Raw genomic sequence first — 12,953 nt, 5'->3', positions numbered from 1 at the left:
TGGAGAAAAAAAGATGAGGAGTCAGAGTTAGAAGGTAGGGGAGGGGAGGAAGAAACACAAGGTGATAGGACGGGTGGAGTGGTGAAGTAAAGAGCTGAGAAATTGATTGGTGGAACAGATACAGGGCTGGAGAAGGGGAATCTAATAGGAGATGACAGAAGACCACAGAAGAACGAAAAGGGGGAGGAGCACCAGAGGGAGGTGATGGGAAGGCAAGGAGATAAAATGAGAGAGGGAATGGGGAATGGTGAAGGAGGAGGGAGTCATTACCACTCTACTTCCTGTTTTTTGAATTGGCCTCCACAGGAGTGCCACTGAAGAAAGTGGAAACTGGATATTAAACAAGCTCTCTGTTTGTATTGGAATGACAATGATCATGAATCATTCTGTTCTCCAGTAACTTACCAGTTTGTACCAATATTTCAGCAGGCGGATCAAATCTTTGACTTTTGAAGTATACTTCTTTACAAACGCTCTCTGAAGTTCAGTAAAGCAGGCAGAAAATTCTCCATCTGTAGTCCTGTTTCTGCTTCTAAATCTGATCAATTCACAATGTGCTTCATTCGCATTGCACTGTCCCTCTGTAAGGAGTAAAATGGTTAACGATCAACAATCACAGTGCAGTTAATATATCTGAAACCCAGCAGGCCATGCATAGTGCTGCATTGTATTGCTGCCCTCCAGTTTAGTTAATCTCATGATTCATAACCCAAAGGTTCTCAAATTGTATCAGCTAGCTTGCGTAGCATTCCTCAAGGGACGAGGAGGAAACTCAGCCCAAGCTGCTAACTATTGTCGTTTAACATATGGCACACGGTTCTGGGCCCCCCACGATAGGAAGCATGTTGAGACTTCAGAGAGAATGCAGAAGTTTTACTTTTCCGACAGCTCATTCAGGGGCAGGGCATGGCGACGAGGTTTCTCGTAGGTGTGTTTAAAAGTACAGATTATGAGAGGCATAGATAGGGTAGTCAGGGGGTATCTGTTTCCCAGGATTGAAATGTCTAATACTAGAGGGCATGCATCGGAGGTGAGAGGGGTTTATTCAGGAATTTCTGACAGCTCAATCAGTGGCAGGGGCAGGGCACGGCGACGAGGTTTCTCGCAGGTCGGCAATGTGTGTTTAAAAGTACAGAAGGGGCAAGCGGAGGCAACCACTGTCAGGGTGGCAATTTACGGGACTGCTGTTGTTGGGAGCAGGTTAGTGGTGAAAATAGGAGTGTTAGGCTTTGGCTAAAGGAGGCTTCGGATTGAAAGAGGCATTAGCTCTGGGTAAGCTTCTGTTAAGGTTCCAGTTTTTTTCTCTTACTGTGCCTAGCGTAGTAAATGGCTGCTGGGTGTTGATTGGATGTTGGAATCCTGGGAGACCCAGACTCTCCCAGGGATCTGCGTTTGCATGCAGTGCATCCAGCTACAGCTCCTGAACACCGTGTAGGGAACTGGAGCAGCAGCTTGGTGCCTTTGGCTTGTACGGGAGAGTGAGGAGATCATCGATCAGAGTTACAGGGCAGTAGTCACCCTGAAATTGCAGGAGGCAAGAAGTTGAGGAGCAGATCTGTGGGTGAAAATGCCTTGTTAATGAGAGAGATCAGAGGAGAATGGCCAGACTGGTTCAAGCTGACAGGAAGGTGACAGTAACTCAAATAACCAGACATTACAATAGTGGGTGCAGAACAGCATCCCTGACCTCACAACTCAACGAACGTTAGCAGCAGAAGACCGTGGACTTCACTGTGGGCAATATTTCCCTGTTAATGTATGAGAGAATTCAGCGGAGAATGGCTTGACTGTCTCAAGCTGACAGGAAGGCAACAGTCACTCAACTAGCCACGCATTAGAACTGTGGTGGGCAGAAGAGCATCTCGAATGCACAACACATCCAACGTTGAAGTGGATGAGCTACAGCAGGAGGAACAGTATCTAACGAAGGGGCCACCGAGTGTGTTCATCCCGTTTAAAGATAGCAATAACTAAATATAGAACTCAATTGTCCCAGGATCTGAACCATGAACTAGAAAAGGGACACTGAAGGGAGAAAATCAAACAAGCTCCACTCTTCACATCATTCTAGAACAGTATTTCCCAACCTTTTTTAATGCCACAGACTCTTAGCAATAACCAAGGGGTCCATGGACCCCAGGTTGATAACATCTGTTCTAGAGCTTACACAAGAAATAAAATTACATTTCAGGTTTAATAATATTTCTAAACATAGGTGACATAACATTGCTGCAGATTCTTACTTAATGCATCATAGGTCGGCAGAACATCAAATGACACACTCTCTGAAGATTTCTTTGATTTCAACTCAAAGCTCAGAGATTTTGGTGGGATGCTGCTTTGTTTTATTGGAGTGATAGTAATATCACGGATCTCATACGCAAGGCTCCTGGAGCATATTTCCAGCATTTGCTGAATTTCCCCCAGAATTTCCAGCCTGGTGTCTCTCTGGTCCTGGAAACTTTTGAAGCAACTGAGGAAGACGACAAGATCTGCATCTGAGCTCTTTTTTACGGCTGTACCTTTGCCTGATGACCCACCCTGTCAAAAAACAAGAATGTTTAATTATTTTTGATCAGTACAATGAGTGGCAGACAGTTCCATTCCAGATCTATGATGTAAACAAACGACCCACATTGATTAGCTTCACTATCGATCGTCATGGGATTACAGTCTGTTTAAGTTGTTACTTTGTTTTCACAGTTACACACGGTAGCTATTTTCACAGCTGCTTTAAGAACCTAGAACATAGAACACTACAGCACAGTAACAGGCCCTTCGGCCCTCCATGTTGGGCCGACTCATATATCCCTAAAAAAAGTACTATACCCATACTACCCTGTAACCCTCTATTTCTCTTTCATCCATGTGCCTATCCTTTCCATCCAAGTATTCCCCTTTTCCACAAACCCTCAATGAGAAGGGAACTCCACAATTTTCCCCCGACATAGATATTCTATGCATTTGATCATAAATGATCACTGACAGCAGGTTATTGCACTTTATTGGCAAAACATCCAGCCTCGTGCTCACTGAAGAGACAGTTTTTATAGAAAAGTAAACAGGAGCAAGAAGACCTGTGCTGATAACTCAATCCTGAATCTGTGGAACGCACTGCCACAGCCTGTGGTGGAGGCCATATCCATGGCGATAGTTAAAGCAGAAATTGATAGTTTCCTGATTGGGCTGGGCATCAAAGGATATGACCGAAAGGCAGGTGTATGGGGTATTGAGTGGGATATAGTATCAGCCATGATGGAATGGGGGATCAGACTCGATGGGCTGAATGGCCTAATTCTGCTCCTATATCTTATGGTCCCTGCAACCAGCACTATGTGATTCAGCTGGAAGAATCTCACCACATCATTGGTTTATGGATGACTCAATTCATACTGGCCGTATGAAACTTGAGTTGAAATTTGGGCAACTTAATTCTGGATGTGAGCTGCCCACATTTCAGAGGGAATTGAGCATCTGAAGAGCAATTCTATAAGCTCCATTGTTTTGTGTTTTCTAAATGTCCAGTGATTAATCAGGATAAATATACCTATTCGTAGAGAGTGCTGTCTGTATCACTTGCCAGACCCTCGAACATGATTCTACATTGCAGGCATGGCTGCTATACAACGGAGTAAGGGGATTAGGACCTCATGATTTATAAGGCAGACTTTGAACTGGGGTTCCAGTGAGCTAGAAGATAATGTGGGAAATTCGGACCCAGTGGGTTTGAAGGCAGGGGGTAAACTGGTTACTGGTCAGTTAAAAAGCAATGTTGACAGGGTTTGCTCTGTTCCCTTCCCTTTCTACAAGGGTAAATGCATTAGTATTAATGGATTGAAACCTGACTGTGGTTGCTGCAGGTGAGGTGAGCTGTGTTATAAGGGAGACGTACTTTTGGGAAATGTGGAAGTTCTGGATGCTTGTCGACTGCAAACCTGAAACAGATTCCATTGGCATGACAACCTGATTGACTGGTGAGAGCCCATTCACCAGCTCCCTGCAACCAGCATCACGTGATTCTGCTGCTAATGTAGTGCTGCCCATGATGTCAAGAGAAGAGGGAGGGCAGATCTGATCTCTGTCCTTGGGGAGCTCGTAGGAGGACAAAGGAGGGGAAAAGCAGACAAAAATACAATCTGCAACTCTAAATAATAATTCAACTGATCAATCATATCACAGTGGTGAGTTGTGTCCTCACCCTTTTCCCTGCCTCTATTTATACCAAAATTGTTTAGGTTTCAGATTTTCAAAGTTTTAACATCTCAGCCAATCCCAAACCATAATTTTTTTTGGATGGGACCAGAAGGATGAAACCAAAATTCAAATTGTCACCATTGGCCACCTCAGAATCCGGAAAGCTGAAGTAGAAGCAGACCATTCCTGATCTCTATCAGCTGTCCAGGAAGACGATGACAGCTAGGATACCTTGGGAGGTGTCCCAACGAGCCAAAACAGATTATAATTTAATGTATTTTTTGGCAGAAACTCAATAATGCTGTTCCACAACGGTTTGCTGCCAAACTTGTGAAGATAATGGGAAACCTGTTTGATGTTCTGGTGTCCTAGAAGAAAGTCCATTTACTAGCCAATTTATCTGAAATTCAGCAGCGCAAAAGGCTGTGAATTCGGAGATTCAGCCAACACCATTACAGGCACCAACATCCCTACCAATGAGAACATTGTCAGGAGGCAGTGCCTCAAGGAGGTAGTGTCTATCATTAAGGTCCCTCACCATCAGGGACATGGCCTTTTCTCATTACTACCATCAGGGAGGTGGTACACATTCAACGTTTTAGGAACAGCCTCTTCTCCCTTTGCCATCAAATTTCTGGATGGTTGATGAACCCAGGAACACCATCTCACTATTCCTCTTCTGCACTATTTATTTATTTCTTTACTATTGTAACTTCTCGTAATATTCTCAGTCTTGAACTGCACTGTTGTCACAAAATAACAGATTTCACAATGTATGTCAGTGATAATAAACCTGATTCTAACATCATCACATTCATCTGAAAACAACTCCACTCATAAGGAAAGGAATTAAAAGATAAATTAAAATAAGGAATTATTCAGATCACTTGCAGGTACAGTAAATATTTGTATTAAAAGCCAAGCAACTCACCTTAACAGCTCTGATCACTTTAATGCTGGGTTGATACATGAAACATCGATTCTTTAAAAATTCACAGATTCTGTGCACAGCCTGCTTCACCTCAGCATTAAATCCAACTGGCTCCAAGTTTCTTTTGATGAACTCGTCCAGTCTCCTGGGCTCTGTGCAGTACAGCTCCATCGTTGCTGAGAGTATGTTCTTCCTCAGGAGTGTGGTTTTACCTCTGCCCCACAGCTTCTCTCACAGGTGCAGTGGATGTGGAGCAGAACCGACAGTAACCTCTTTATAAACTGCTTGTTTGCTCCACCTTCAAATAATAAAACGGCAGTGCAACGTGAAGATATGTAATCTTTTCCTAGTGCAGTGAAATTTGTACACATCACAGTTCAGTGACTGATCCACCCCTGCACTGCTTACTGGATGTTTTGGAACACCTTCCCACCCTACCTCTTGTGAAAATGCCATCCCAGTCTCACACTTCCTCCATCTCCGCCACATCTGCTCTCAGGATGAAGCTTTTCATTGCAGAGCAAAAGAGGTGTCGTCCTTCATCAAAGAAGGGGGCTTCCCTTCCTCCACCATCAACGCTGCCCTCAACAGCATCTCTTCTATATCGCACAAGTCTGACCTCACCCCATCCTTCCGCCATCCTACTAGTCCATACAACCATATTACAATTACAGCACGGTAACAGGCCATCTCGGCCCTTCTAGTCTGTGCCGAACGCTTACTCTCACCTAGTCCCACTTACCTGCACTCAGCCCATAACCCTCCATTCCTTTCCTGTCCATATACCTATCCGATTTTACTTTAAATGACAATATCGAACCTGCCTCTACCACTTCTACTGGAAGCTCATTCCACATCTACCACATCAGGATAGTAGTCCTCATCTACCACCTCACCAGCCTACACATCCAGCACATAACCCTCCGTAACGTCCGTCATCTCCAACGGGATCCCAAGCACATCTTTTCCCACCCACACTTTCTGCTTTCCGCAGGGACGAGTAATTGAGAACGCAAGTGGAATGTTGCTCTTTGTTGCCAGTGTGGTGGAGTGTGAAAGAAGGATTGTTCTATGGGGAAATTCATCACGGGTAATGCTGTCCCAATCACTCAGCACGTCTACATGGAATGCTAACATAGGAAAGCAGCATCCATCGTCGGAGATCCCCATCTCCCAGGACATGCATTCTTTTCACTTCTGCCATCAGGAAGAAGGCACAAGAGCCTCAGGACTCCCTCCACCAGGTTCAGGAACAGTTACTACCCCTTAACCATTAGACTCTTGAATAAAATTAAGGGTCTCGTTCTTGCCCCATCATCATCATTTAAAAGATCACTCCCTACTTGTACATAGTTCTTTCCCTTTGCTTGTTTTTTTCTTTCCATTCGTTTCTATAAGTGTATACCTCAGATAAATACTTTGTGGAGATTTGTGATATATATGATTATATGATATATATGTACAATGTCTGAAATACATCTTGTGGAAATGTTTGTTTGATGATGAACTTCAATAAAAAAATAAATTACAAAAAAAAAGAAAACTTCCCACGACCAATGATCTCACTTTTAGGGACTCTTTATCTCATTATCTCATGTTCTTGCTATTTATTACCAGTTATTTATATTTGCATTTGCAGAGTTTGTTGTCTTCCGCACTCTGGCTGGTCTTTCAATGATCCTTTTATACTAACTGTTCTATAGATTTGTTGAGTATGCCCGCAAGAAAATGAATCTGAGGGAAAATGATGAAAATGATGGCATATAAGTACGTACTTTGATAATAAAATTTACTTTGAATTTGAAGTTAAGTGTTCTGTGGAATTAGGCCAGAAAGGGCAGCAGGTGTCAAAATGGAGTAGAACGAAACACATCCGTTATAAAACTGTTTACATCCCGTTTTTTATATATCAGGCATGTGAAAAGAGAATTAAAGTCACTTATTACAAAAAGCCGAAAGCCCAGGACACAGCCGCGACACGTTCGGTGCCACAATTACATCAGGAGTGCAGTGGCCTCTCTGTGTAAATTCGGACCTCAGCGATAAACGGAGGCAATCATGTTAAGTTTCACTGCGAAGCGTACAGCCCAGGGTTAATCGAACGATGAAAGGCGTTGTTTCGACACAAGTAAACAATATTTGTGTCGATTCACAGGCTGAAGTTCGGCAAACATTTTATTGCTTAAGTTTTTATTTATTTCCCCGTTTCGGGTAAGTTTCGATTTCAAGATCTGACGTTGCAAATAACACAGGAAACGTCCACAGTCAGAAGCAGGAAATTGCAGAAAAAAATAATCTGCAGTGGTTAGAAATCGGAGAGAGCAAGTTATCGTTAAGCGCAGAGAGCGGACACAGGGAATACTGTATCTCTGGTAGAGTGAGGCCACGGTTAAAGTGACTGACAGGCGAGATGTAGTGAGGATGTTTCCCCTTACTGGGTAGCCTGGAACCAAGAGACATCGTTGACAGGAGGAATTTAACTCCGAGATGGAGAATGGAGAGCTCTCTACCCGGAGTGAAGTGGAAACCCAGTAAATTTCATCCATTTTAGGTTTGACATCACCAGGTTCAGGGACAGTATTAACCCCCACACTTCACTCACCTCAACACTGAACTGATTCCACAACCTGTGGACTCACTTTCAATGACTCTACACCTGATCTTCTGAATATTCTTCATTTAACTATTTTATAGTATTAATTTATATTTGCACAGTTAGTCTTTTTTTGCAAATTGGTTGTTTGTCAGTGTGTAGTTTTTCATTAATTCTGTGTATTTCTGTGTTTTAAATGCCTGCAAGAAGATGAATCTCAGGGTTGTATATGCTGACAGATGCACACTTTGATAACAAATCAACTTTGAACTTGAGGTTCACGTCTACTATTATCGTAGGCATACATTGGCAGGCTGTAAATGCCATAACAATGAGTCTTTCTGGATAATTACAAGATGAGGACAACCATAAGCTAAAATAAACTTAAATAAATTATCAATAACTTGCATATGTGCAAATTAAACAGTGACAAATTAGACAGTGAAAAAAATATTCTGAGGTATTGCCAAGGTTCTTCAGATTGGTTCATGAACTTAACAGCAGTAGGAATGAAGATTTGAGACGTGGGTCTTCAGACTCCTGCACCTCCTGCCTGATGCCAGCATCCAGGTAGTGGGGATCCCTGATGAGGGATGCCCCTTTCCGGGAACATTCCCCCTTGTAGGTGGGAGAGTCCTACCCCTGATGGAACTGTCTCAGTCCACCCTCTCCGACATTCCCACACAAATCTTCACAAAGTCTCTGCAACACTCCCACAGTCTCAGTTTTTCCTCATCTGGCTGAAGTGCTACAGTCACAGAGCCCTTTCCCCTTATCCCGTAATACTACTGGCTTTCAACAATCAATCTCAGAATTTTAATCTCAGAATTAAAACTAACAATGAACCTGGCATCAATTACTATATGCAAATGAGAATAAACTTATCCAAGTTTATACCATTGCCTGTTTTGAAATGTTTCCTAAAGTCAGTCCTGAAATGAGAATCTCTAACTTTCAGACCATTTACAAAGGAGTGGACTCTCAAAAAGAGATGTGTTTATTTCTATCTGACCATTCAGTTCCACTTAACACAGAGTAATATAGCACAGTCCAGACCATTTGGCCCAAGATGTGTGTCGACCTTTTAACCTCGGCCAAGATCAGACTGATGCATCCCTCTCACAGAGCCCACTGTTTCTCTTTCATCCATGTGCCTGTCTAAGAGACTGTTAAACCTCCATAATGTGTTGCCTTTACCCTCACTTCTGGCAATGCGTTCCACACACTTACCACTCTCCTACACATTCCTCCGATCACCTGAAAATTATACCCTCTTGTATTGGACATTTCCACTTGGGTAAAGAAAGGCACTGGCTGTCTACTCTATCAGTGCTTCTTATTATCATATACAGCTCTGTCAATTATACACCTTTACCTTGGAAACGTAAACCAAGTCACCCCTACCCTGTTAAATTCCAAGGATTTCAAATGAGACAGTTATTTCACCTCATAATTTAACTCTGGAGTCCTGCAATCATTCTGCATTGTGCTAATATTATTTTGTGACTGTCCATGCTTGGTCATCACTATATGCTGTATGTGTTTTGCACCTTGCCCCCAGAGGAACGATGGTTCATATTTGTTGTATACGTATGTATAGTTGAATGAGAATAGACTTGAAGTTGAAGCTGAACATAAATGTTTGTTGCTCTCTCTCTGGGCTATAATATCCCATCTATGATGGTGCTGTTCAGAAATGGTCGTGCTGTGACTGAACCAAAGTTCGTGCAACCACAATGAATCCTATGTCTTCTAATGTTGAACACCTCAGTATAAAGGACAACCATCTACCCGCACTTTGACTGTACCCCGAACCTGTAAAGATTACTTTAATGATTCCGTCTTTTAAATACTCATGCTGCACTTCCAATATTTAGGACAACGTAGATAAACTTAAATTCTCCTGCATGGATATCTATGTCCCAAAGTATTGCTTGTTCGCTCAAACAATTAACATTACCTGCCGGTGTAAATCTTGCACCTGTTGCCACGGGAACAAAGTCACCAGAGAGAAGTAGCTGGTGGATATGAAGCAGAAATGGGACATGGCAAGCATCACATTGAGACCTTTTCGGAGGAAGAGGCCTGCTCAGCACAAGACTACCTGACATTTTATATGCTGAAGATAAAACGACAATTCTGTATTTACAATGTATTTCTTTGAACCACACATAACTGTCACATTCCGTTCGGAGCAGGCAGCGAAGTGAGAGGGCTTTGGCTCAACCGGCTTAGGCGGTAATGGAACGAGGCGAGGTAGGTTTACCTGTGTTAATTATGGAAAGTAAAGATGTGTGAGAGGCTGGTTTTCTGTACTCGGTGTCAGACGTGGGACGTCCTGTAGTCTCCCAGCCTCCCGGATGGCCATATCTGCACCTGTTGTGTTGAGCTTCAGCTCCTAATGTTAGGGAACGTTAGGGAACTGGAGTTGTCGCACAATGACCTTTGTCTGGTCAGAGAACTGAACTGAAGAGACTGTATGTAGATATGTAGATCAGCCTACAAGAGGAGAGACCGTACTTGATTTGGTATTGAGAAATGAACCTGGTCATGTGTCAGATCTCTCAGTGGGAGAGCATTTTGCAGATACTGATCATAATTCTATCTCCTTTACAATAGCATTGGAGAGAGATAGGAAGAGACAAGTTAGAAAAGCATTTAATTAGAGTAAGGGGTATTATGAGGCCATCAGACAGGAACATGGAAGCTTAAATTGGGAACAGATTTTCTCAGGGAAAGGTACGGAAGAAATGTGGCAAATGTTCAGGGGATATTTGTGTGGAGTTCTGCACAGGTACGTTCCAATGAAGCAGGGGAGTTATGGCAGGTTACAGGAAACGTGATGTACAAATGCTGTAGTTAATCTAGTCAAGAAGAAAAGCTTACAAAAGGTTCATACAGCTAAGTAATGTTAGAGATCTAGAAGATTATAAGGCTAACAGGTAGCAGCTTAAGAAGGAAATGAGAAGAGCCAGAAGGGGTCATGAGAAGGCCTTGGCGGGCAGGATTAAGGAAAACCACAAGGCATTCTACAAGTATATGAAGGGCAAGAGGATAATTTGTGAAAGAATAGGACCTAACAAGAGTGACTGGGAAAGTGTGTATGCAACTGGAGGAATTAGCAGAGGTTCTTAATGAATGCTTTACTTCAGTATTCACTTGGGAAAAGGATCTTGGTGATTGTAGTGATGACTTGCAGCGGACTGAAAAACTTGAGCATGTCGATATTAAGAAACAGGATGTGCTGGAGCTTTTGGAAAGCACCAAGTTGGATAAGTCGCAGGGACCGGATGAGATGTACCCCAGGCTATTGAGGGAGGCGAGGGAGGAGTTTGCTGAGCCTCTGGTAATGATCTTTGCATCATCAATGGGGACGGGAGAGGCTGCGGATGTTGTGCCCTTATTCAAGAAAGGGAGTAGAGATAACCCAGGAAATTATAGATCAGTGAGTCTTACTTCAGTGGTTGGTAAGTTGATGGAGAAGATCCTGAGAGGCAGGATTTATGAACATTTGGAGAGGTATAATATGATTAGGAATAATCAGCATGGCTTTGTCAAGGGCAGGTCGTGCCTTACGAGCCTGATTGAATTTTTTTAGGATATGACTAAACACATTGATGAAGGAAGAGCTGTAGATGTAGTGTATATGGATTTCAGCAAGGCATTTGATAAGGTACTACATGAAAGGCTAATTGAGAAAGTAAGGAGGCATGGGATCCAAGGGGACGTTGCTTTGTGGATCCAGAACTGGCTTGCCCACAGAAGGCAAAGAGTGGTTGTAGACCGGTCATATTCTGCATGGAGGTCAGTGACCAGTGGAGTGCCTCAGGGATCTGTTCTGGGACCCTTACTCTTCGTGATTTTCATAAATGACCTGGATGAGGAAGTGGAGGGATGGGTTAGTAAGTTTGCTGATGACACAAAGGTTGGGGGTGTTGTGGATAGTGTTGAGGTCTCTCAGAGGTTACTGCAGGACATCAATAGGATGCAAACTGTGCTGAGAAGTGGCAGATGGAGTGCAACCCAGATAAGTTTGAAGTGGTTGACTTTGGTAGGCAGAATATAGTATTAATGGTAAGACTCTTGGCAATATGGAGGATCAGAGAGATCTTGGTGCCTGAGTCCATAGGATGCTCAAAGCAGATGTGCAGGTTGACTCTGTGGTTAAGAAGGCATACGTGTATTGGCCTTCATCAATCGTGGAACTGAATTTAGGAGCCGAGAGGTAATGTTGCAGCTATATAGGACCCTGGTCAGGCCCCACTTGGAGTATTGTGCTCAGTTCTGGTTGCCTCACTACAGGAAGGATGTGGAAGCCATAGAAAGGATGCAGAGGAGATCTACAAGGTTGTTGCCTGGATTGGGGAGCATGTTTTATAAAAACAGGTTGAGTGAACTCGACCTTTTATCCTTGGAGTGACGGAGGATGAGAGGTGACCTGATAGAGGTGCATAAGGTGATGAGAGGCATTGATCGTGTGGATAGTCAGAGGCTTTTTCCCAGGGCTGAAATGGCCCTGGGCACAAGAGGGTACAGGTTTAAGGTGCTTGGGATTAGGTACAGAGGAGATGTCAGGGGTATGTTTTTTACGCAGCGAGTGGTGAGTGCGTGGAATGGACTGCCGGCACATATATGATAGGTTCTTTTAAGAGACTTTTGGACAGGTACATGGAGATTAGAAAAATAGAGCACTATGGGTAACCCTCGTAATTTCTAAGGTAGGGACAGTTTCGGCACAACTTTGTGGGCCGAAGTGCCTGTATTATGCTGTAGGTTTTCCGTGTTTCTGTTCCAACCCCCAACTGTGCCCACACACTAGCCAATGTTATTTTCCGGTCCTTCAATCAATTGCTGTTTTCACACCTCTACAATCCCATGGTCCAGAACATTTTAAACTTAATCTACAGTCCATATTCAGATCTGAAGATTGGTGGCTGAAGTTATTTGATAGATGTCCTAACTCCAAAATTGCCTTAACAGCACCCATATTAATTAAACAAAACTTCCCTTGTGTCAATCTGGCAATCATGAATAAACTTTACTTTCTTTCACATCATCTGAATCATTTATAAATATGCTGATTATTTAAGTTGACTGACAATGCATAGATCTGGACATTGATCCAAATGTATGAGGCCTATTGTCACTGAACAGTCTGGGCAGTCGGTATCTCTTTGTAAACTCTGGTGGTGGGGGTGGTTGCCAGCACAGCTCTAGTTTGTTTAAACCCCCAAC

At 43.1% G+C, this 12,953-nt stretch overlaps 1 protein-coding gene across 1 annotated transcript in view; it reads right to left on the bottom strand.

Annotated features, from left to right (window-relative positions):
- The window catches only part of LOC140738948 (2'-5'-oligoadenylate synthase 3-like), a 90,554-nt gene that overhangs the window by 60,152 nt on the left and 17,449 nt on the right, over window positions 1-12,953 (bottom strand). Inside the window, 3 exon segments of the mRNA XM_073066959.1 lie at window positions 406-581; window positions 2,244-2,541; window positions 5,126-5,356. Of these exon segments, the coding sequence (XP_072923060.1) occupies window positions 406-581; window positions 2,244-2,541; window positions 5,126-5,356 (705 nt within the window).

Source organism: Hemitrygon akajei, chromosome 14 (assembly GCF_048418815.1).
Source record: "Hemitrygon akajei chromosome 14, sHemAka1.3, whole genome shotgun sequence".
NCBI lineage: Eukaryota > Metazoa > Chordata > Chondrichthyes > Myliobatiformes > Dasyatidae > Hemitrygon > Hemitrygon akajei.
This window is presented reverse-complemented; position numbering and strand designations above follow the sequence as displayed.